Source organism: Alligator mississippiensis, chromosome 4 (assembly GCF_030867095.1).
Source record: "Alligator mississippiensis isolate rAllMis1 chromosome 4, rAllMis1, whole genome shotgun sequence".
Taxonomy (NCBI): domain Eukaryota; kingdom Metazoa; phylum Chordata; order Crocodylia; family Alligatoridae; genus Alligator; species Alligator mississippiensis.
Window position 1 is genome coordinate 5,378,397 of NC_081827.1, and position 25,981 is coordinate 5,404,377.

Consider the following 25,981-nt stretch of genomic DNA (forward strand, 5'->3'; position numbering starts at 1 on the left):
GACTGAGGACAAAATGCAACCTAAAACACAATGACAGCAGTTGACACCTTGCCCCAGTTTCCAGATTTCTCAGCTACTCCCAGTCTCTAGAGAGGAACAAGGGACGTGGTGCTTGGTCATCCGCTTCTGTTTCTCACGAGGCCATCATAAAGCATTAAAAACTTGTGACGCTGGGTTCATGGAAGGCACAATATATACTTACTTCCTTGTGGTCCATAAAACTTCACTACAAATTCATTGAGTCCTCCTAGGATTGTGACTTCATGTTTGCTCTCAATACTGATATATTAAGTAAAGGAAAACGTTACGTCTAGGAAACGGAACACGTGTTGACTTAGTCACAACCCTCCTTAGAAGCTTGGCAAGCCAAGCAGTCTAATGTTCAACATGAAGAACGTCTTACACATGAAACGTAATAACCCAGAACTATAATCTGAACAATTCAAGTCATTAGCTTTTAACAAAAGTCAATTATATAACTACATTAGAGGGACTGTCTCTCCCCGCCCCCCAACTTCCAAGGGTAAAGCAGCCTTTTCATACTGCCCCAAAACTAAACACGGAGTAAACTCTACAAGGTAAGAGGAGCAAAGAAATCTGTGCCAGCAACTTCTGCAAACCCGAAGCTACAGCAAGCACACTCGGTTCCTCCTCAGCACCGCCCGAGTGACTGGTATGCAGCTGAGTAGGGGAAATTAAAAATTCAGAAACACATCTGAGCTACCACTGAAAAGATGAAAGCTTCACTGCCCCTGCACGAGTCACTGAGCCAAGAGGACACCACCGAGGTGAGGCGAGGCGAGGCTTCAGAGATACCTCTTCCCCCTTCTATATCACTGGGCATCTTCCACGAGAACAGCAGGACCAGGACTTCTCTTCCCAACTGCACGGTTTTGCTGATGTTCATATTAAGTGTTGATATGCGTGCTCAGATTTGAGAAGCAAAACCACTTTTAAGTCCTCCTCGATGAGAAATGTATGTTCTGATGCATTCGATTCTACTTGGCCGCCTTCAGCGCTCTGCTGTCAGATGGCTTCCCACTGACAGAATGCAAAATTATGGCAATTTAATGTTAATTTGCCTTGCAAGACCAAAAGCAGAGAGAGTTTTTAGGGAGGCAGAGGGAATGATTACAGTGCACTGTTACAACAGAAGAGCACAACTACATTTTTAAACATGTTACGTTAATTAAAAATAAAAGCATCCACTGTTTTGGGAAGAAGAGACTACAACGCTGAAAGACAGGCAGCCCTGAATGGTCTACCTTATTGTCAGTGAATGAACAGGGATGTTTCGGCCTCCAAGTCGGCTGAAGTATTCCAGTACAAGCAAGGATTAATGGCTTGTGAATAATACCCTACAGCAATTGCCTTTCATCAATAATTTTAGTAATACATGAGTTAGGTTGGAGGTATTGTGAGAATTAATCGCTAGGAAACCAAAGTTTTCCTCCTATATGAACTTCAGCAAGTGATTTCACCTACATACCTTCAGACTGCCACCATTTTAGAAGTAGGAAAATTAACACTGCATAATACTTTGAAAGCCTCCAATGAGCAGAGGCAGGCAACATCAGGTCATCACTACATGAGATGAAATATCCTTCAGGAAATAGGGAATACACAATGTAGAGAATGAGCTTTTGTCTTTACAAGCAAGGCTGTCCATCAAGAGCTCCTGACACTACCAGTGCCCACGCTAGATTTTACCAAGAAGGCTTTCTACTCAGCAGTGTGTTTAAATACAAACTACTAATGCTAGCACCTTTTCATCTTCCAAGCACTGTGCAAACAATCCTTTGTGCACTCCTGTGAGATAAGCGTGCGTACTTTATCGATGGGTTAAAAAACAGGTTAGGTAACTTTCCAGCAGCTGCTAAGCAAAGGAGACGAGAAGGAACCCCTAGCTCCTACTTCAGTGCTCTTTCCATCAGCCTGCACTCTCTCTCAAGTGCATTTACTGCAGAAGAGTCACCCTCCATGGCAAAAGTATTGCATTAGCATGGATCTGGTCACAATGAGCATTAATTCACCTTCTAAATGGATTATTAGGGTAACAAGCAAACAAGGTATTCCAAAGATTTGGCCAGAGCGGCAAGCAAAATTTGCAAAGCCCTGGAAAATAACTCCTATGAACTCCTATCAACTTGTTTCAGGACTGACATTTTGGGACGCTCTGCATCTTATCTTTGTACATCACATCTTTAAATTGCATGGGTACATAAAAGATATTCATGTGTACTTAAATCCAATGGGGAGGGTGTGTGCATGCACATATAGAAATGTTGATTAAGTACATACGGATATATCAATTTTGATTAAACACAAATTAATATGCCCCTGTTTCATGTTACTTGAAAAATGCCAAGCTCTCCTAGCAAAATACTATAGGGATCTGTTCAGTGCCCTTATCTTTATGAAGTACTTTCTGGCTTATATAAATGTACAGAAGGGGATGCAGACTCCTACCACCATCCCTTCTGGGGGAGGAGGTGGGGGGGAATCCCTGCCAACAAGCAACTCAACAGTACACTTAAAGGCAAGTTTCACAGAGCTCCCTCCCACAGATCAGGCCCTTACATAAACCTGACATATAGCATGAAGCATGAGTCAAATATTCATATTAAGACTATATTAAAATGTTTGTATTCAGCTTCATGGGAAAGTTTAACAACAAGCTGCTCTAGTAAAAATGAATCAAAAGCCACTTAACAAAAACAGTTCAAGTGTGATCCTAAGAACAAAAAAGGGTATTTAAGCAGCTGATTCCTGTCTCTCATGTTTTGTAAGTTCAACGGCCACAACCTAAACCCAAAGTCTGAAATGCAGGTTATACAGTCTTGTTTGCAACAAGCTATTGGTTAGCAAAGTTATATAGTGCAGTATTTTATTACCATGCCTGCTTGGCAAGTGTTGTACCACAGATAGATCTTGCTGCAAGAAACAACAAAGTGAACACAATTTGGACAAAAGGCGCTTGTCTGCTTGCTTTGTTTCTGCTCGGGCTTTCAAAACCGCCTACGTCTTAAGCAGCAAAAGGGGTAAACAAAAATGTTTGAGCAAACAGGTGGAGAAGTACCAAGACGAAACTTCAGCGCTCAGAAAACTCAATGGAAATGTGTTACAATACCTAAGGCCTTCTGTACCATTAATGCATCCAGAAATTGTTGGAATCTGGCTATGATGAGCAGACAAATCCACATTTCAGCAAGGCCCTGGGAGACTCTCACATTTAAAAAAAAAAAAAAAAAAAAAAAGACAACCTGCTCCTTTCCTTTCTGCTCTAGCATTTTTCTTCTTTAAGTTAAGGAGATGTCCAAAGATTTCAGCCATGTTTCCCACCAGTTAAACTCTAGTCATCTGTGAGTGAAGGAGGGAGGGCTGGGAGAATGCATCAAGACTCCCCAGGGCATGCTTGAGTGTCTTAAGCATCTCTTGACTCTTGCTTTCCACCTCCAAAGGGGTTCAGAAGTCCTCCTTTAAACACAAACATTTCCAGAGCGGTTTCTCAAGAGGACAAGGAATGTTCTAAGCAAACCCAAATCCCTGGATGATTGTGACCTTAGCAGACAGACCTCAAGGCTAATTCCTACTGCAAGAAATCATCATTATTTGCTGTCAAAGGGAAGCCACAAGTCACCTCCTCATGGGGCCCTGAATCCCTAGGCAGAAAAATCTTCTCTCTAATTAAATAAGTGCTCAGAAAGACCAGAAGGACTGTACAAGACAGCTGCCCAACAGACAGGACCATCCCAGAGGAGGAACCCCTCCTCAAACCAACCTCAACAGTAACTAAAAACAACAGATCTGAGGAGTGAAGAATTCAGGCTGTGAACCAGCTATTTGCTCAGAAAGATTTTTTCCATAAGGCATACAAAGGCCTTAAAAACCAAGTCCCGAATGAGAATATAAATTTTAAAGGCCCAAGAAGTGACCAGCTGTCTCAGATGCAAGACCATGCTGCCACTTGGGGGATTTTTAGGATTTAAACAAACCAGCCGGGCAGGGTAAAATCCGAACCGACGTAGCATTGCAAAAGCCAGCATAAGTGGGGCTCTGGTACCCAGAGTCTGGTCCCTCCGCAGGCCTCGCTCACCTCATTTTCAAGGAAACTGAAACCCGTTTTGAGCCTTAGAGGATTCAACAGCTCAGCTTGCAGAAAGAGGCTCCTAGAATTGAATTAACCATGATCCAATCTAAAAGATCTCCCTTCACTGGCAGATATGGGATCCAAGGACACTTTCCCACATGCCCCAATGGGTTCTGATTAATTTGCGATTAACTGAGTCTGTTGCAGAGTTGTAATCGGAATGCTCCAGCACGCCGCAGCTTCTCGTGTATTCAGCGTCCCGCCGTTTCAAAGTGGCAGTGGAGTTGCTTTAACTAACGCTCGTTGAACGATGAACCCCCACCACCGTTTTGAAATCCAGGGCGCTGAAAACAAGAGACACTGCGGGCGTTTTAATTAGAGTGGCTCTCAGGAGTTGCTCTAATTAAAACGCCTCCACCCCCAGCCTGCACATGTATAAGTGACCTAGGATAATAAAAATTCAAGGATTTCCAAGTCTCCTGATAATTTACATCAAATTGGTAGCATCTCTTACAGCCAAGTAATGTTCATTTCCGCAAGTGTAAGCTTTCTTTGTAGAGTCTGCAGAACTATTTTCTCACCCATGAGCAGAGAGAGGTAGTTAGTTGTTAGCCTGAAATCAGGCAGAAGGCAGGGCAGACATGCACCTTGCAGACTAACTGTATCAGAAATGCATAAGCTTTCACGAGCCCTCACTTGGTCAGATGCTATGAAAAGATATGCACAGAGCAGTCTATCAAACAGAGAGACTGACTGAACTATAAGAAAGGGGAGCGGGAGGACAGGAAGGAGGTAGTGCTGGGAGAGGCAAACAGTCAGCCCACAGGGACAAAGATATCAGCACTAGTGTAAATCTGCCCAGACAGGTCTCCCATGAGCGCCTCCCACCTGAACACTTCACATAAGTAGCCTTAGCGCTTGAAATGGACATTTCATAGGGCACGTTTACCAACTCTTCACCATGGATCCCTGATCTAGGTCCAACAGAGGAGACAAGCCCTCCTACAACTAAGAATAAACGTTATGGATTTAATCCAGAGGTTCTCAGCCTCTTTAGGGTCAGGACGCCCCTCCCCAAACTTTTTGAACGTGGTGGCATCCCTGGTTGAGACCCGCTGGTGGTTCTCAGCTGGGTGCAACTGCTAGCAAGTAAAACTGCCCTGAGCACCTGCTGCACAGCCAGCCCGGGAAGGGCTGAAGTAGGCACATGCCCTCCTGCCTCAATAAGGTCCTCCAATGACCCTAAAACAGGCAGTGGAGCCAGCTCTTTCCTGGTCCAACCCTGCATGGTGTGTCTTGAAAACAGATGCAGGAGGCAGGTGGAAGAGCATGGGGAGGGGAAAGGAGTGCACACGTGCCACAGCCCTTCCTGGTGTGCAAGGCATTTTTACCTGGTGGCTGCAATAGTGGCGTGCCCAACACCACTGCATCCCGGTTGAGACTAATCACTGTAGTGGAGTCTCCTAAATCCTAATGCTACTCGAGGAGATGTCTTGGACCACTGGAAAGAGGAATAAGGAATGGTTAAGGGATAAAGGCTCCAATGCCGCTCACTCCAAGAGGAGCGGTCTATGGATTACACAAGTCTGAAAACTTCCTTGGCTTTCGTAGTAGTGCACAAGATTCCTACAGCACAGATCTGCAACAGCAGATAAGATAAAGAAGTCTCATATTTCACCAAGTAACCAGCCTCCAACATGTCAGACAGTTTATAAGGCTGAAAAATAAAACCATTTTACTTCTCGTACAACAGAAGACCCTTTTGCTCTTACTAGCTCCAATGTCTTGTCATGCAAGTGTAATATCGTGACTTCATGTCAAGTTTAGTTAGTAAAAAGTCAGCAGAAAATTATAAAACCTGGATGCCATTCAGGTTTCTGGCTGTAACATAAGAGTTTTAGAAGAAGTTTCAGATTGAGGCAGCAGAAAGTTAAGAAAACACTTTAGAGACCTAATATAGTTTATCTTTGTTCAAGACTAGAAGAGTTTTTGTGGAAAATTAAATTTCTTGAAAAGTTTACTTAAGAATTAAATCAACGATCTGGAAAACAAGTCGATGCAGAAATACTAACAGGAAGAGGCTGCTAAAGAGTGACAGGAGTGTTAAAACTGGTCACAAACCACCTTTACAGCAAATAAGATAATGCCATAAATGCCACAACTAACTGAGCAGCATAACGATTGCAGCAGCAGCTGCCAAGGGTCTCTATCAGGATTGAGGATGTATTTTTTTGGAGTTAAGAGTTAGGTTGCAAAAAAAAAAAAAAAAAAAAAAGTTTCTACTCCTGCAAAAACTGGAGATTTGAAATATTTTCTTATTCTGCATCAAGACAAACCCAAGACCCCCCAAAGATTTTGGAGGACCCCCTCCATCCCCCAGCCTCACCAAACAAGATAATCCTTACTGGCCCAGTAATCAATAGGCTGGTAGTTAAGCACTCACTTTGAAGGCAGGAGAGGTCAGAGTTCTCACACTACGCTAACCACTAGGTTAACTTTTTTTCCCCACCCCAAGGCAGATCTCAAATCTTCCCCGTTTGTACCATTCCACTTTGTCGAAATAATTCACCGGGGCAAGGTGCAACCAGGTCTTCCCATACCTGACTATGGGCCAGTGGTTAGGGCACTCACCTGTAATTTATATGAAGTGATGCAGTTCCCAAAAGTAGAGACTTCACAGAGACCCGTGCCACCATAGCCAGTAGCTTGGGGAACAGAGCACTTGGTTGGGATGTAGAAGACACACGTCCAACTCCCTAGTCTGGTTTTGAGAAGAAATAGCTACACAACCCTTTCCCCCTGCCCCCAACTTAAAACGTCCAAGGAAACAGAAGCATTGCCATTAGAATGGGTTCAGTTTCAAGGAATCTTCATTTTCTAAAAGAAAGGCAGTACTTCATTGCTAGATTCCCAACTAGCTCTATTCAGAGTGCTGTACAGATGTTTAGAGAAACCAAGCATTTGAGGCAGTAACTTCACAACACGGAAACTTCTTCAAAACTATACAAGTCCAAATGGGGGTTGCAGGGGTTTTCTGCTACCTAGCCTTATGCCTCTTCGGCACTCGAATATCCTCTCTCTATACACATGCTTTCAAGACACGGTTTGCAGTAGCTGTTCCAGAAGAGCGAGGTGGAAGACTGTATAGGAAACAATTCTGAACATCAGCAGCAAAACGCCCCAGTGCCTGCTTTTCAGACATGACATGGTGTCCTCTCAGCAAACCAAGTAGCAGAGATGCTCTCTCTTCGGAAATAGCCAACATCACATTACCTTCACGTTCAAAGGAGGGTGGTACTTTAAAATAGGATAAGTGTTTAAGTGGCACTAGTTTCCAAGAGCTTCCAATAGACTACGCATTATAAGAGGCCAATGTATGTCACGAAAAAGCCAGATGCACTGGCTGTTTGTGCAGCAGGAAACAGCCTGCAGTCCACTCACACCTCTACTGATGTCATTAGGCATCTGCTTGTAGCCTTGAAACACAGTTACCACTCATATCAGGAGCAAAACTACATTTATTTGCAAAGGGGAGATTTTTTTGTTTGTTTTGAGAAACAGAACGCAACCCACCCTTCCCACTTCAAAACCCATTTACTTGTTTTTAAACTTTTAGATCTCGGTGGCAGAATCCTCGTCTGCCGTGTACGAAACCAGGGTTCGATTCGCAGACGTGCATACAACTACAGCCATCAAGGCACCCAATGTCTGCTCTCAGTCTAGCCTTTGGATACTGTCTCAATGGTCTAAAGGGGAAGGTTTGGGCAGTCTTCACTCCCCCATACTCCTGTGTAGGCATAGGCATTGAAGGTCCTGGTGACCTCTCATGCATACACCATGACCTAGAAGGATCGATGGTTGCCTACTGCTAAATCTTAGCAATAGCAATTCTTAACTTCCAGTCCCTTCCCAATTCACATTTCACTCCCAGGATGTGTCAGGCTCCGGTTAGGAGCGTTTCAGTTAAAAAAAAGCAAAAGACCCCCCCCCCCACAAAAATAGTCATAACTTGACCTACTAACTACACAATATTTTTTTCACATCAATGGTGTAAAAGTACCCTTTTGCTTACTTTCACTAGTTACCTTCAAGTTTCTATTCAAGACGAGCTTTATGCTAAAAGTCTGAGACATGAAAGATTCTTGATTTTCCTCTAAATCACATGATTTTTAATTACTGCAGGCCACCCCTTCCAGTTCTGGGCATTTTGTTTGCAGAACCCAATTGAGGAGTTTTCTAGCAAAGATTTGCCAAACACTTGCCAATACTCTGAACCGCCACCACGCAAGCCCTTCACTAGACACCCAGCAATCATGTACATCGCACAAATCTATAGAAGGGAAGTACTGTTGAAGGGAATCCATGATCTAGTCTAGATGAAAGATGGAGAAAGATCAACATGGAGTTTCTGACCTGAAACAGATTTACTTGTACTGTCTCAGCTGTACTGGAGCTATATTAAAGGATTTAACTGCGAAATAACGACTCTAACTTAAGACAGGAAGGGAATATAGTCCATCAGTGGCCATCATCCATATACAAGTCCCAGAAACACGCTCAAAGTAACCCCTATTTGATCCCTGCTCAATGAACGCTCCAAGAAGAGTTCTTTCCAACTCCGGACTTGGCAGTGACTTTAACCCTACAATGGAAATAACCATCACAGCAAAGTTTACACATGGCAACATCAATATCAAAATTTCTTTTCTTGAATACCAGAGAAAACTGAACCGTTACTCAATAGAAACATTTTTTTTTTTTTTTTAAACATCTAAAAAGTTTCATGCATCTGTATGTTTTCCTGCTGGAAACGAATCGACAGTTCATGCTCCAAATCTTCTCCTTCTGACTGAGAGCTTCCTTGCCTAGGTTGGTCTGGAAATGAGGCGAGAAAGCTCATTCTCAGGTGCACAACTTGCCTGTCACTTGTTGTAGGCCTTAAAAAGGGACCCACCCCAAGAGACAGAGGCAAAGCACAGCCAGAAACCGTGCCAAAGGGCAAGCAGCGAGATCATGAAGCAGGAGTGCATGAGAAAAATGAACATGAGGTGGGTCATTATTTTGGCTGGACAGCCACTTAATGAGTTTTGGTGAGCTGGCAAGTCCTGCACACCAAATCTTTCACAAAATATGATTTTAGCAAATTATAAGTTAAAAAAACAAATCGTATACTAAAAGAAAAAAAAAAAAATCAAACATTATAACATTTTTTAAAAAATTGTCCTGATTTATGGGTTTTTTTGAGTAGTGTATATAGAGGCAATCAAAATAAAGTCTTACTCTTGTATATTGTGTGTGAGGGAGCTGCCTGCACACTAGGTCCCAGGATCTGGCCAGGGGGCATGGGCAGAGCTCACCTGTGCTCGCTCATTGAACGAGCTTCAGTTCAAGCACCCCCGCCACCGTTTTGAAGAGTGGGAGGCTGAATACATATGACACTGTGGGTACTTTAATTAAAGCAGCTCTTGGAGCTGCTCTAATTAAAGCGTCCCCCCTCCATCCTGGAGCATGCGTATAGATATGCAACGTGCCTTGGACAATCCCTCTGAAACCCTGAGAAACCACTGCTCATTATAAACATTAAAATGTGCCACTCCGTGGTCAACTGACCGATTTCTTAAAAGTGCCTTGAGGGATCTGCAGGAGGAGATGGTACAAGAGACCAATTCAGGGATGGCGGGGGTGGGGGGGATAAAAAGTGATTTAAAGTAGTAGAGTCACCTGCAGAGATTAAGAAGGACCACGTGAGGCGGCAGGACCTGGTTTTGTACCTCTGAGCTGACATTGGTGCCTGTAGAAGAATTCAATACACATATGGAACACATCAGAGCTATGAGTTTGTCATACTGCCCATCTAATCCATCTTAATCTGTTTTCCTTGCCCAGACTGCCTCGCCAGACAGGCTACATCCCTGGTAGCCAAAAAAATAACCAAGTCAAACTACACAATATGATTTGTTATTAGTATTGCTGCAAGTGAATCAAATCACTCCTTGGAGAAACTCAAGTCAGATCTCAAAATGTGATCAACTAGCACAACAGTATCAGCTGACAAGGCCATGCAGCCTTTTCCAGACTGCATCACCGACTAGAGGAGTTAACTGGAGCAATGTTTTAAATTTGCAAGTTTCTATTTACCAGGGTGATTAGACCAGCGATTCTCCACTGGGGTGCCAGGAGATCCTTTTAAGGGTGCTGCAGCACACTGCCCCTGTGCAAGGAGGTAAGTGCCTCCATCTAACACCCCATGCCCACCCCAACTACCTCAGTGGTGCCCATGGCTGCTCTTCTGAGCTACCTCCAACCCCACCACCCCATGCTCTGAGCAGTGCGGCCTGCTGGGCAAAGGGATATGGGGCCATGAAGCCATGCTTTTCAGCCAACTAGCCCCCTTTCCCACTCCTGCCACGCTCCCAAGGCCAAAGGGCGGGGTGCAGGGGTATATGCTTCTACAAGCTCTCATGCTGGCAAATGGACCCAGCCTTGGCAGCATGAGCCAACTTTACCCCTCAAGTACAGAAGGAAAAAGGGAAAGTGGTGAGGAGAGCAGGGCACAGCTCAGAGGTTTTGCCCGATGCCTTCACCTGGCACCAGCTGGATCAGAGGTTCTCAACCATTTCAGGCCGTGAGCATCTCTCCATAACTGTCCTGAATTTAGACTGTAGCACCGCAATTCTCAACTAGGGTCCTGCAAAATTCAGAAGAGTTACGGAGCATGCCATGGACCTAAAAAAAGGTGAAGAACCACTGGATGAGACATTTCAATGCTTCCCATTAGAAAGACCACCTAAAGTTGGAACCAGTCTAAAATGTTTGCTCTTTTATTGCTGGAACTAGAAGTCTACTGCACAAGAGGTTAGAGAAAAATGGTCACTCTTTCAACTTCCTGCCTTTGGTGTCTAGTTGGCTTCCTCTGTTCCGGAGGCACCTCATGATCTCAGTAATGGGGCAGGCATACATTTGAAAGAGAAAATTGTGGCTGTGAAAACCACAGTATATAAAGAGGCAACTCAGAAAATGTGGTGTACCTGATACTTTATTTAAGACTGAACTTGATTTCAAAATGACTGCGCTCTGCCAGGGTTTACAAGAACAGTATCAACTTAGGCTTTCTTTTCCTTTCCAAGAAAAGAAAAAGAAAAAAGGAAAAAAAAAAAAAAAAAGAAGCAGAGTCCCTTTCAGATCTATTCACAGGAACGGTGTGGTAAGAAACTAGCTAAACACACCTCAAGATGTGCAGGCTTCAAAAAAAGGGGCCTCTTCCTGGAGAGATGGTTTTCAGATTGCACAAAAGTCTATTAAAATCAGTTTTCTGCCCTAAGGAATCTAGACATTGTGAGCAAGTCACGCCACCCCAGCTCTCAAAAGAGCCGAGCAAGAGCCAGGAGAGAAACACCTTACATTTGGCCCGGGACTGTAAGCGCCTTGGGGCAGGGACATTCTCCAGCTTCCGACTTCTCCCATAAAGACTAAAGCATTGAACAGTGAAGTTCTGGCAGGAGCTGGTCAGAAAATGGAGGATACTCCTAGGAAAATATTAACAAAAAGTCAAAATTTCTCTCTAGAAAATCAGAAGCATCAGCTAGAAACTGAAAGTCTGGCAGGAGAAATAGAGCTTTTTCCTTTAAGGGCAGTTTAGTATTAAATGGTGTCCACCTGCTTGCCCATGAGCCAAACTCACTGAGAAGACCCTACCTGTCTCTCCCCACCATAAAACACTCATCTACTTGCTTAGGGCATTTATATACATACCTTTTCGTCCTACAGCACGCCGGAAATCCAGCGGGTTGGAGCAGACTTGATTAATCGAGCCTGCTCTGCATACAAGCTGATGCACGCTGCTCTGCTTTGCGTGCAGTTGTGTAAGTGGCAAAATGCACATCAGCATGTAAAAAGTGGTGGCAGAGTGCTTTTGTTGGTGCAGTTTACCAGATGGCCAAGACACTGAAGTCTGGGAACGATCAAAACTGTTGCGACCCAAATTTCTGAATGGAGAAATTTTAGCTGTATTGGGCGCAATCAGGCAAAAGCTGAACCTGCCCACGGAAAGCACTGAATGAGCGAGATGTCTTCAGTCCAAATCCTAGTTCTGTCAAGACTGCTTTACCGGCCCTGCTCCTAATGGCAACTTCTGCTCACTTAGTCAAAGGGCTACCTCAGCCTAAGCACATTTTCAGAGATGCTGCCAAGGGTTATTGGCTCTATTTTCTTAATTTTTTTTTTTTTGGAGGCAGCTACACTTCAAGAGATGTTCCTTAAGGAAACACCAGCTCAACACAAGATTACTGGCAGCAAATTAAGAATCTGTCCAAGTTTTAGCATAAGACAGACCATTAGTGCTAGTGTTAGCTTGCTAAATAAACATGGACAACGGGGTGGTTTTTTTTTGTGACTAGACAGGAATAGCAGCAGGACATCAGCTTATAAATATTGTCGCAATTTGTATAAAGCCAGTCTCTAAAGAAGTGTAGAAGGAACGTATGCCTTCTCATTGACATCCTCAATACATCCAAAGCTGTGAGCATAGTTTAAGGAATGCCTGGATCACACGACGAAGGCAGGACAGAGCATCATTTTAAGCAGGCCATAAAAGAGGGTCTTTGAAAGACCAAGTTAGGCCTTAGCTTGGTTCGACAGGAGTCTCTACCCACAAAACTGCAAGTTTTCCAGGTTACACAGGACACGGCCAAATTTCCTGGCATATTTTCTTCCATCGCTTAAATCACCAATGCTAGACACTGAATTGGGTCTTGAACAAGTCACATTTTGGATTTAAAACCAAATGTGGGAAAGGAGCGCCTATTTTAAGTGATGACTGCAGCTGTATAAAAAATAGGTTTAGCAAAAAAACAGTATTTGAATTGTTCCAAAAAGAGGATTCAAAAATTCTCATGAAGGCAATGCCCATGAAGACTTATCTAATGGATATACACTGCTACCAAGGGCTGCTCCCAGACCACTGGCACAAACTTGCCAACCATCCCTCTTAAAAACATGTTGGCTGTCCCTTCAAAACAGGAATCCAGCTCACCTCCAAAAGCACTCCACAATAGCAGGGCCCTAGCCCAGGCTTCCCTTCCTCCAAGCCCCCCTGCAGCATATTCAGTTTTCACTCGAGTACTGCTGGATGGAGACGAACCCCATTGCTAGCCACTTTGCTCTCTGCATGCAGCTGTGACCCACTGATGTGGACGAGAAGAGGCTGCTCGTGGGGCTGAATAGTCGACTGAGAGCCTTCCATTTGGCCTGAAATATAGGCACAAACCTACCCAAAGTAAATGCGGATCCTTTCCCCAGCCGGGGCACTAATAGACATGAAGCTTTCTGAATTAAGATATTCAGCCTACGTAGCCAATGCTGCACAGCAGCCATTACAGTCTGACATTTGAGGAAGATGCCACGATTGCCTTACTTAGTTCAAAGGTCTTCGGGGGCAGCTTCGGAAGTTTTGCTACAGAAGAGTCCTTATGCTCTAATGTACGATCTCTTATCTGAACCCGCTGCCCATCAAAGCTTCAGTAGTCTTTCCATATGAAAAAGGATTAGCTGTAGCAAGGTCCTTTGCAGATATTTTGGAGTTTCTGGCTCCTTTCCCATGTTGAGGATACGATCTGCATTTGTTTATTACCACAAAATGCTTTGCTGCCCGAGTCGAAAAGTTCCTAGATTGACTGGCCAACCCCAACAGACCCTTTGATCACCCAGAGGCCTCAATCAGGAGCTTTATAACAAAAAAGTCTTTATGGAGCCACTAAATTTTTCTACAACGGCCCCCCAGAGCAGGGGGGCTGGACCCGATGATCTCACAGGTCCCTTCCAGCCTAAACTTCTGTGAATCTGTGGACTGTAGGAGAAAGAAGGCGACAAACAGCATTACAGAAAATGAAGTCAGAGATTTAAAGAGTCTCCTTGACCTTAAGTAACCCACTGAAAAGTTGAAATTAGCATTTCACACGGCAGTCATTAATGCCAAATATGAAGCAATGCATGACACGCCGCGGGAGACACATGGTGGTTTCAGGGTGGATCATATTCCAGGGCACCTGCTAATTTCAGTTCCTTTCAAACCGCTTTGCTGCACTACAGTCTCTCAAAGCAAGGTTGCTTCTCATTTCCCTTGGATTTTGGCACCATCTCCAGTTGCATCGAGTTTTTGTATTGGCGTATCTGAAGTATAGCAAAATCAGGCAATTTTTAATTGGTTCACTGGCTAACGGGGGGGGGGGGGGGGGGGGGAAGAGAAAAGAGATAAACGCAGGTGTTTACACCTCTTTTTCCCTAGTGGTGATGTTGAAAGGTTTATACAAACGCTTGCTATTAAACATTTTTTTCATTGTTAATGGGTCTATTGATGCTGGACCTTTGTAGTCATCAATGGCGTCTGTGAATCGAACACTCAGGAGACTATGCCCTCTCTTGATCTTTACAACTGGCTTACAGAAGAATTTTCAGGCATTGGATTTGGTGCTTTTTTTTCTTCCTTAGGGTTTTTAAAGAAGTCTGAAAAAGGCTTAAGTGGGTTGTTTTTTTCCCCAGCTTGGCATTTCCCATCCTTTACCTTTAAAAGTACAAGGTTTGATCCTGCCCTCAAGTTTTACTGAAGGACTCCTTAGGACGTCAGATGTTTACTGGAGACACGCTGGAGTTTATTAAAGATGGGTAAAGACACCCTTCCTGCCAAGTTCATTTCCCAAAGCTAAGCAGGGGGTTAAAAGACACAACTCTAAACAGCCCCCCAGTTTCATTCCTTCTCCCATCACTACAGGCACCTGCCGGACAGATAGGACCCGAATTGTTAACAGAAGCTAGAACAGGAAGAGAATGGACTGGGGTGCAAGCACATTTCAGGTCTTTATATATGTGGGAGAAACCAAGGGAATGAACCCAATTTTTTCTCTTCCTAGCTCACCTTCAGCCTGATGGAGTTCTCATAAACTACAATTACTTTAAAACGCTGTCATTGGGAGCCTAAAGTTTTTGGGGTTTCTTTTTTGCCCATAGATTTGGCTTGAAACCATCATCTTTTTCAGACAGCAACTTTGGTTTTCAGACCCAAGCAAATGGAGACAGTTGTACAGGGAGCTAAAGCCACCTGCTATTAAATAAATTAGCTGTTCTCTTGTGCTGCCATATAGTAGCTCCAGCCACACCGCTGCACCATACCCCATACTCTTCCAATAAACAGCTTTTGAAATCAGGGGTCTCCATCACTCGCAGCAGACAGACCCAGGTAAGACAACTGGGTTTCTGCCTTGGTTTTGTTTTCTCAGTCCACTCACCCATCTGTATTTAAAGGGTTTAATTCATAAGGACACTTCTGTCATTCAGGTTTCTACTTCGTTACACCGACATCTGTTCTGAAAGCTTAGATCAAACATGGGAATGGTTTCTACTTTACATATTGGTTCTGAGAAAAGATTCATAAATTTAAGTGTTCAAGGTTACCCACAAGCTAGTTACATATTTCCTGTCCACCAAGCTAAATACGCACCCAAGAAATCCATGCCATGTTTTCAGCGAATGGTCAAACCATCTGCAAAAGTTCCCTTGCTTATCTTTCCCTGAGGATTTTGTAATTCTGTCTGGTATTTTGACTATTTTTTCCTTCAGCTATTCATCTTGTATTCAATCTGTACTGTCAGATTTAGTACCAAGGGATCGCATATCGAGGAGCTTGCTAAAGACAAGTATTTAAAAGCTGTTTCAATTTTTTAGAGAAGGCCAAAGAAATCCAAAGGGGCTGAACTACCGGGTTTTCCGTAAGGAGTTCTCATTAAGGCACGAGGTACATTGTGTTCAAGAAGAGGGAGAAATTGTAAACAGAGGCTGACTCATTTCGGAAAAGCTATAAGCATGGTTCTTCCAGAAACAATGATCCTACATCAGGTCTCTTACTGCAACACAGACTCTGGTGAACACTCAAAAAAAGTTGCCAAGGAATAAAGTTAAAAAGCAATTCTGGACTTTGTTTATCCAAGTTAATGTACCAGCAGGGGATTCACAACTCATTAACAATGCCAACCCTAAACGCCGTGAGCAGCATTGCCCAGCATTTTCCATTGTGCAGCACGATGCACTCCAGAGCAAGCACAGCTATATTCTGCTTGAAGACTGGACTGTCACAAGCCAGTGGCTATACAGCTACATCCAAGAAAGGGTTAGCATGATGTTCTGGATGCTGTTGCACATAAGCCCTGCTGCTATCCCATTAAGGCTCTACAAACGACATGTGGTCTGATCTAAAAACTCAGTATCTAACAGACATGCAGAAGTTCCCCTTAAAAAACCAAACCAAACCCAAGTCTGGCAATGCTGGTAGCAGCACACAGCGGCAGGAAGAGAGGGCGAGGAAGTCATTCGTTTCAGCCACTTGGGAAGCAGTAATGAAGGTTTCTAAAGGGTGCCCTATTGCCTCATTTGGGTGTCACCGTTTCTTGTGCAGGAGTCATAGGTGCTAGGGTCAGAAGGGACCTCAACAGATCATAGAGTCCGACCCCCTGCATAGGCAGGAAAGAGCACTGGATGTCACAATGGGCCTTGTAAAAAGAAAGGAGGGTTTCCAGGGTGCCAAGGAGTGAGCTTTGAAAGCTGCATTGGGGCTGGACACAAGTTCTGAAATGGAGATTATAACACCTGCCAACTGAAGATCCTGAAGTGCTTTGCAAATACCAAGGAATTAAATGTTACCACTTCCTACTTAATGGAAGCCTCACTGTCCTCATTTCCAGGGAGACAAACTGGGACACCAGAGATAAGCAACATGCCCAAAATCATGTGACTGCGGAGCTGGAAGAGAAGCCAGGCCTCCCAAATTTCAGGCTGCAAGGCCTTATTGCTGTATACGAGACGAGAGGATTGTTAGCCCCCCTCCTCCCTCTATTCCCTAGGGAGAGGCACATAATTTGTCTGAAGATAGAGCTCTAGGGACTTGGGTAAATTAACAATTTAAATTTATGTCCGCACATTTCTGATAGCCAGAGGGAAAAGCGTTCAGCTGAAGGTTTCCTCATGGGAAAATGTGCATAACAAATTTTAAGGCTTACTGAGAGTAGCCTCAGTTTAAGAGCCCTTCGCCTCCTAGCTAGGTTTTGCCCACATTAACGGCACTGAAGCTCTGACGGCATTTCTGTCGAAGCTGCACAGGAATGTCATTGTCTGGCCCCCCAGCTACTCAGCCCAAGCTTTATACTCTGCGATCCCATCTTGTGGAAGTGAGGCAAAGGAAGTGTGTTACACTACAACAATTAGTTCAATTTAAAACTGAAACAGAACATCCCTCCCATCTCAGACAAGCGACAGAAATCACACCGTTACAACTGTGCCAGAGGCTAATTAAAGCAAATTTTAATCTTCTGCAGTGCAGTTGCCTCAATTTTAAAGTGGGGCCCTGACAGTGAGCTTGAGTTTCTCCACCTTTGGAGATGAGCTGAATGCCAATGCTCATGCTACGTCACAGACCTATGCCAAACTTACCCCAGATGCTCCGAATCACAGGCGACCCTGGACGGATCAAGTAACAGACTCAAAGACAAACATTTCTCACAGTCTCCAGTAATCAAATCAGCTAAGAACAGACCTGGTTCCTTTTTAGCAGTTTTTGATGACAGAATATCACTAATCCAAGGGGAAAGAAGAAGAAAGAGACACTTGGCCATTGTGCTACAACGAATAAGCAGAAACCCTGAAACACTCAGCTCATTTTGCACCAGAAGCAGCTGTAATGCCAGACGTTGCGAGCCATACGGTTCAGCAGTATGAATGCACTTACTAAAAAATTTTGTTCCTTGCTAAAGTCATCCTGATGGCAAAGTCAGGTGAAGAAAAGGAACAGGAACCGAGGGAAAAAGGAGTGCTTTCTTCCCATAAGAATACTTAAAATAGACATTTTAATGACAGAGGAAGTATCCCCACTTGCAGTTCTGTGTGTCTTTAAATAACCAAGAGGTCTCAACACTGACCTCCCAAGACCACCTCAGAGAGGACCTCCAGAGCCAGTCCCTTTTGGGCTGCTGCAGAGACTGCCAAAGGCCCCGTGAATTAGAAATTGGACAGGCCAACTCTTCTCACAAGCCTCCAAGCAACAGGCCTCTGTCATTCACTCCCAGCCTTAATGGCTCGAATCCAGGCAAAAAAAAAAAAAAAATACTGCCCAGCTCAGTGGTGCCCAACTTTCTGGCCCCATGGCCCAGATGAGTGGCACAGGGATGGTCCACAAACAGGATCCCATGTGGGGTCAGATCAAGCCCAACCCAACCCCGTGTCACCTGCATACTGAATCCAGCTGCACACCAGCACAATTTGACATGCAATGCCACGTTATCCAGCCACAGGCCTCCCCACAGGTCCACATATTTGGCAGCAGTGAACAAATAGTTAACACTGCCATTGCTCCTATATAATTATTAGGAGACAATTCCTGCCAAATAAGCTAGTACAAGGGGGCAGGGGAGTTCATGGGATCCCAACCTTACTGGCTTGAATCCAGTCCACCCAGGAGGTGGACCCCTCTGTATTGCTTAAATCAGTGGTGTCCAATAGTCTGGCCCCACAGGCTGTTTAAGTGGTGGTTGACTTTTGCCGAACCAGGGCAAAAGGAAGAGAGGTCAACCCAGAGTGACTGTTTACAGCACAGTGAGGACTGAAGTAGCAACCTTACTGGTTAAAGGACTTGATTGTATTAAAAGAATTGGTGCAGGGCACAACTGATTGGCAGTGACTGATCTCTGCTTCATGCAGGCGGCAGTGCAAGAGGTAAACTGGAAGAATTGGGAGAGACCTAGAGTGACTTCTACCCAGCAGTTCTGTGGTCTATGAGAAAAAAACTTATCAAGATTCATTTGGGTCAAGGAAAGAGCATCGGCACCACAAATTCATCTGAACAGCCGGCAACCCAGAAAGGGGCAAGTTTCCAAAAAAGAAAGAGCACAAAGCTTTAATATTACACAATCAAAGCAACAGACGGCTGCCCATTTTAATCAGGACTGCCCAGCCACACCTATTCCAAACCACTGCTGCAGCGAGATGATGCTCTTTGTTGTCCTGCCTTCTGACGAACCCCTTATCTACAAATGACCGTGCAGAGGCCTGAGATCAAAGAAAGCACCGCTAGCCATTTTGTGCAGATCTGCAAAAGGACAAAAGATAGGATGCTTAGAAAACGGATATTTTGCAGCAAGGCTAATGAAAGTGAACTTTTGTCAAAAACTGGAGGAAAAAAAAAATCACTATCCTAAGAAGCCAGGAGATGTGCATGGGACAATCTGGAACCAAGAATGCTCTTAAGACACTTGAGATATGCATACGATACATTTTCTGAAGACTGGAACAAAACTCTGAATAGTAGACAGCTGTTAACCTTCTGGATCATGGCATGTGTGTAAGACGTCTAAGTCAGGTGCCTGATGAATCTGCTCGTACAGAGTCCTGCAACCATCACACCAAGACCTTTGATGCATATGCCTAGGAAAAGATATGGAGGAGTGGAGGTTGCCCAAGACCCATCTCCACTTTAGACCATTGAGACAGAATCCAAAGGCCAGACCGGGTCCAGACGCTCAGTGCCTCGATGGTTGTAGCTTCTGCTAGAGCAAGAGATAAGTGCTGCTGACTGCCTAGTGCCTGAATGAGGGTGCATTTCTGTCAAGGTGATGTCCCTTAACCTTTCTCCAACCCAGGAGTACCCACAAGGCCGTGGGGGCTCGGGTGTTGAGGCAGTCAATACTCACCTGCCTCTGGAGGATGCAACATCATGGTATTTTATAGGAGCTACCCCACCACATTGCTACCAGGCCCTCCAGTCAGATATAGTTTACAGTCATACCCAAGACCACAGGAAAAAACACACATGCACAAAAGGAAGTGGCACCCTTCTCTTGGCTCTTTTTTTAAGCATTAGGAAGAGTAACTAATTCAGGTTTTAACTACTGGAGACTCACAACGTAGAGATAAGTGCAAACACTAGTGAAGGGTCTGATCAAAGTAAGCCTTCCCCTGTGATCCTTACTGATGCGAGTAAATCCAGGTAAGGATAAGACCAGGACACCCATGAGGTTCCAGAAGCCACCCACATTTGGAAATCTCCAGAGGAACTTGATCACTTGTGTAGTCTCTTGTTACTTAGGCAGAAGTCTAAAGAGCCTGGTCTCAAAACTGTTTTGCTTCCCCCTGCCATCTCAACACAGCCTAAAGGAGTATGTTCTTGCTCTGTGTATATATATTAATAAGATGCAATATACACCCCTCCTCCCCTTCACCATGGCAGACACATTTGGATGAAAATAATGGATATTTAAAGAAATGACTGGTGCAGTTGAAGTATTAGATTTTTGGCTGGTTTAAAACAGGGTTGCAATACTGATCAAGTCAAGGGAGAGAATGATTCACAGCAGATGAGAAGCTGGTCACAATTCTTCATCTCTTTCTAAGAGAACTGAACAGGCCTGACTTTTAGTAGAGTAGCCAAGATAGGAAGTTGACTTTTATTTTGTTTTATTCTATTAACTGAATAGCATCAGGTTGCCTTGCTAGGATTTATAATTGATCAGTCTCCAGTCTCGACATGCATCAGGAATCAATAGCTGCCTCTTAAAAACTCAGCGTTACACTTTGGAAAGCAATGCGTGCAGAGTGAGATGAAAGTTCAGACCCCATGATCTAATCGTCCCTTCCGGCCTTAAAAATCCATTAACCAATCAATGAGGCTGAATATCAAATTCTTGATTTCAGTTAAAGTCAATGCATTTGCTTTTTTTCTTTAAAAGGAATATAAATGAGTTTGACAAACTCTGCCTGGGAAAGCAGGCCATCATTTAGGATTGCAAGCATGCAATGTTATACTTAATTTAAATGGGACAGGATACAGACAAAGCCTTGGCTGGGATGATCTAGTTGGGAACGGTCCTGCTCTGAGCAGGGCGACGGATTAAATGACCTCCTTTGGCCCCTTCCAGCCCTAATTTTCTATGATTCTGTATAACTCCTACATCTTGATAATAAAAAGACAATGAAAAAAAACAGCGCAAAACAAAACCACTTAACGCATTGAAAAGACTGGAACTTTAATCAAAAACCTAAATAAGGCTTCTCATGCAGAGGATTTACTGAACCCAACTGGCTATATTTCTTAGGTCTTGCATTTAACCACAACTCTAGTTCGAGTATTTTCCTCAGCCATTATTAGTGCTGCCTCTTCCCATCTACAGACACAATGTACCATATTTACCAAAAATAGGGGTAGCAGGACATAACTGCTTGCTGTTAGTGCTCCTCACACTTGCCTTACCAAGCATAGCAAGTGTATAATCTTGTAACTGGGAGCTTTAAGTGGGAATGAGATAAATATTATCAGGTCCAAGAATTAGACGAGCATGAATCAGGTCACAACCACGATTTTTTCTTCTTCCTCCGCCAGCTTGCTCCGAGCTGCCACAAGGGCTAGGAATCTGTTAGTAAGAACTGAGATTTTCAATGCTCCCATGACTCCAAAATCTGGGGCTTCAAGAAAAAAACCTTTCAGTATTGGAGGACCCACAACGGCTTGCAACGTGGAGACAAACAGGATTTCAACATTACATAAAAGCAGTGGCTTTAAGAATAAAGTGCCCTGAAAAACAGATCGACTGGAGCACACGTCTATACAAAACTAGCTACAAAAGCACCTGCCTTGTGAATGGCGCAATCCAAGAATGATGCTACCATCCAAAGATGCAGTAGTTTCAAATGCAATTTTTCCTGGTAAAACAGAAACAGAAACCCAGGGCCACAAGATCTAAGCCTGGTCTTCAGAAGACACAGGCCTATATTATTTTCATTGCTACTCAAGGCAGCAGAGAGATTTCAAAGCCCAATTTTACTTGCCTAACAGATTTTACTACTGGACACAATAGTGAGACTAAGATAGGGCCTGCTCATTTCCTTGCAAGGAGCCCAAGAAAGTCACATAGATGCAGGTGCTAAATTACAAAGGATTTGATGTCTCTGACCCTAACGTTTTGACCCATGAGATCACTAAAGAAATCATCTTTCATTCTGGGCCCTTGTTCATCTCTCTCGCATGCAAGCTTGGCATTACCACAACTCCATCAATGACTGAAGTCAGAAGAGCTATGTTGCTAATGATGTCAAACATGTCAAGTCAGCCCCGCATTTGTTTCCCAGATCTGACATGCTGGCGGGCTGAAAGCTGGAGCCGAAAACACAAAAACCATGAGATGTTTTAACCAGAACCCAGGAGTAAGTTGATACAACTCTGAGCTGAGTCACAGCACAGACGATCTGACACTTTTAGGGGCGCAGATTTGTTACAGGAGTCATAAAAATCCCCCCCCCCTCTGTTTAAGTTACAATACAGGGACCTGACTTAAGGGATTATGAAGCATCAGCAAGACCACGGTAGAAATTCCCACGCTGTGTAAGGTTCTTTGTTTTCAAACGAACGACTGCAGCAGGTCCCACAGGAAGCAGCTTTTCATGCACGCTGACCGAGGCCTTGCCAGCGTCGAAGCTCTGCAGACTAAAGAAAGCCACCAGAACACACACGTTGTCATGCTTCTGCTAGCGCTTCAAAAGAGCAAACACCAAATACGTGATGCACCTTAAGACATCCCAGCAGCCCTTCCCAACTGGTGCATTGTGGGATGAAAGCGAGCGGCATTATGGGATGCCCAGGGCTCCGCTTAAGACTGATGGGGAAGCAACAACAACCGCTCACAACGCATTTCTCTCCAAAGAGTAAGAATAATTACTGAGTTCTGCTGAGCACCATTGATGGGGATGCATCGCTCAGCCAGGGCATTACCTCAGCATGGAGACTGCCAAGTGATTGTATGGTTTGGTACTTGCATTACTGCTACATGTAACCAATACCCAGGACACATTAGTTTTTGGCAGGATTAGCTCTAAAGATTTTTTGGGAAGGTCAGCAAGATTGTCTCTCTCCTCTCCCCTGCGCTTGCCCAGTCTCAAGTTTAAGGCATCTCATTTGATCTCAGTCCCCTCACTTTTAATTTGAGGAGGAGATTGAAGAGCTGTTGGGTCTCTGCCAGTCTCCACTAAGAGGGAAGGAGCAGTTTTCACAGGGGTCTGAGCATGGTCGGCAAAATGGAGAGGTTCCTTCCCACCCCAAGAGGGGAGTTTCCAGGGCAGCCCCTCATCTGCACAGTGTACAGTGGAAGCCAACCTTTTGGACAGGTGTGCCCCAAATTAGCCCCACACCCTTCCCAAGTGTTACTCTAATCTTGCTGTCGTGCCCAACCTGCTCCGCTCCGCTCCCTGCCGTGCTCCCCATCTGATCTGATGCTCTGCTTTCCGCTCTCTGCTACTGTGTTGCCTGCCCCCTTTCTGATCTGCCTCATGCTACATGCAGAGGCTCCCTGGGCCACTTGTGGCATGCATGGTGTGCCACCCCTTGGTGGCCACATTACCCCTGCTTTCGGTTTCTTGAGCAGTCCCCTAAAGGATGTTGTCTTAATGCCCTTACATCATGCATGCCCTGTGCTAACCAAACCACGTGGCTTTTAAGGGAGGGCAAAAAAAAATCTCATGCTGCTTTGGTGGACCAGCTCATCTAGTGAGCTGCCCCCACTTTATGGAGGACACAGCAAAAGGAGAGCTCAAAGGAGCTAACTCCTTTACAGGCAACCTGCTAGGAAGGCACTCAAGAGTAGTGCCGTAAGAAATTCAGGCAACCAACAGGTAGGCACATTTCCCCTTCCACAAGCCAGGGAGCAAAGGCTGTGAGCCCAAAGCAAACCAGATGTAGCTAAAAGATGTCTTAAACACACCGATCTGTTAGATCCTGTCCCATGAAAAAGGCTAGAGTCCATTTAAAATAGATTCAGGACTGATGGTGTCCCGTTATTGCAGACTCCAAATCTGACCTCCTTTTTATAATCGAAAAGACAAAGCAGCATTATGTTCCAGGTGCTATTCAAGTAGTTTATATTAGATCCTTGGAGTTAAGTTGCTCCCAAGCAAGGTCACCAACCTAGTAAAGCATTTTTAGACATCAGCATCCCTGAGCAAGGGAAATGTGTTAGCTTCTTTAAAGCAAAGGAAGTGTTCAAATCCAAAAAAGAGCACCCAGATTTGGCTCCATTGGGGACAGGGCCTGGGAAGACTTGAAGGTAGAAACTGAACTGCAGCTTTGGAGTTTCAGTCTTAGTCGTGGAAGTTTAAAAATAGAATCTCTCAGCTCTGCAGCCACCTTTCCAGATTAGAGAAAAGTCTGAAAGCTCAGTCACGGCCGTGCAGACGCTACCCTGCATAAAAGATGAACTACAGCATCTGTAGTTATTGCACCGTAGATCAGTGGATTTTCCGACGGACACTCTCCCATGTCATCAGGTGCTTCACCTAACAGTTTTAGGACACGAGCGATTCTGCCACCATTAGAACAGTCGACGCAACGCTCAGTCTAACAAGAGAGGCCAAAGTGCTTGTTAATATTTTATAAAGCCTTTCAGTTTTGCCTTGATTAATCCGCTGCCCAGGTTAACCTAGGACACACAGGACTACATCTCAATGTCTTTCAGATGCGTTGCAATGTTTGCTAGCTCTGTTATAGGAAGCACTGAATGCTACTCCAGCGACTTATTACTGACTGGAATGGCAAAGAACCATAAAAAGGGATCAAACAAGCAATCCGGTTAGTGCAATAGCTCGTTTCCAGAGAGTGACTGGTACTAGGTCAGAAAAGAAACTCTGCAACAGACACAGATGAACAATACACCCCTATGAAAAGGTCTCCTGGGCCCTCCAGAGTTGGAAACCAGCTCATGTCCTGAAGCCAGGGGTTCAACGTGCCTCCCTAAAACTCTTTAGGGGTTTTTCTCCCCCACCTTAAACCTTCCTATAACTACTCTGGATATCTTTGTTATCCACGACAACGCCCAGTGTTAATTTAAACCCTGGTAGGTGCTTGCCTCCACGATATTTCTCAGCAGCAAGTTTCACAGCTTGTGTCTGACAGCATTTCTTTTACTAGCTTCAATCTTACCTTCCGGTTTCCTGCATTGTTCTGAGATTGAGAGGAAAAGTGAAGAACATGCAATCTGCTTTCGCAACCTAATTCAATTATTATGTATGCGAATATCAGATCCCTTCAAATATAGCCAGTCCCAGTAGAGGCCTTGCAAAGCTCCACAGATGACCGACTAGAAATAATCAGCTGCTACGCCAAGGTTACCCTCCTCTTCATGAAGCCAGTAATGTAAATCGAGCATCTGCATGCCAGCTCTGCCCCCAGGCCCAGCCCCTCCGCACGGAGTGAGTGCTCAAGGCCAGGTGGAAAGCCCACTGGAATTTAGGAATAATGCAAAATATATTTAACAATCAACTGTCAAAATTTCCCACCTCAGCCTTTCGCCAAGGATGACAAATGCCTCCAGGGTGAAGCCCCTAGAAAGCAGTTCCTGTCACTGCAACATCAACTTCTACTAACAAGGCATTAACCAAAATTTGATGCCAGGTTCTTGGTGCTGATATCACAGCAAGACCCCAAATTCTCAAAGCCAATTACAGGCATGACAATGTCTCAGGATCACTAATATAGTAGTTTTAACTATTTTTATTATAATTGAACTAGTTTCCACCTGTACTCTTGCTCTTATTTCATATAACCCCAGAGTGCTTCAGAAAGAGATTTCGCAGGTAAAATGCAACCATCTTTGGAGAAGGAAAACAGCATTTATCACTACAAGATCAACACGCTGAAACAACTATGGAAGGATCTATGTGATAAGGTTTAAATAAAGTCTCTGACCTCAGTTACTGCCTCCTCTTATTTTACTATGTACGCTACAGAGGGTGCATGTAAAACGTGCCTTGTAACCCACAGAATAGATCTGTCATTTGACGCGGCAATTAAAACGACAATCCTGACTAAGATGCTTC

General features: G+C 44.3%; 1 protein-coding gene across 3 annotated transcripts in view; it reads right to left on the bottom strand.

Annotated features, from left to right (window-relative positions):
* Positions 1 to 25,981, bottom strand: part of UBE2H (ubiquitin conjugating enzyme E2 H) — a 69,970-nt gene that overhangs the window by 35,928 nt on the left and 8,061 nt on the right. For all 3 annotated transcript variants that reach the window (XR_002090285.2, XM_019487642.2, XM_019487641.2), the window contains exon 2: positions 203 to 279. Coding sequence is in view for 2 of the 3 variants with exons in the window: in XM_019487642.2 (XP_019343187.1) it covers positions 203 to 279 (77 nt within the window). In the remaining variant the exon portion in view is untranslated. The remainder of the gene's footprint in view (positions 1 to 202; positions 280 to 25,981) is intronic.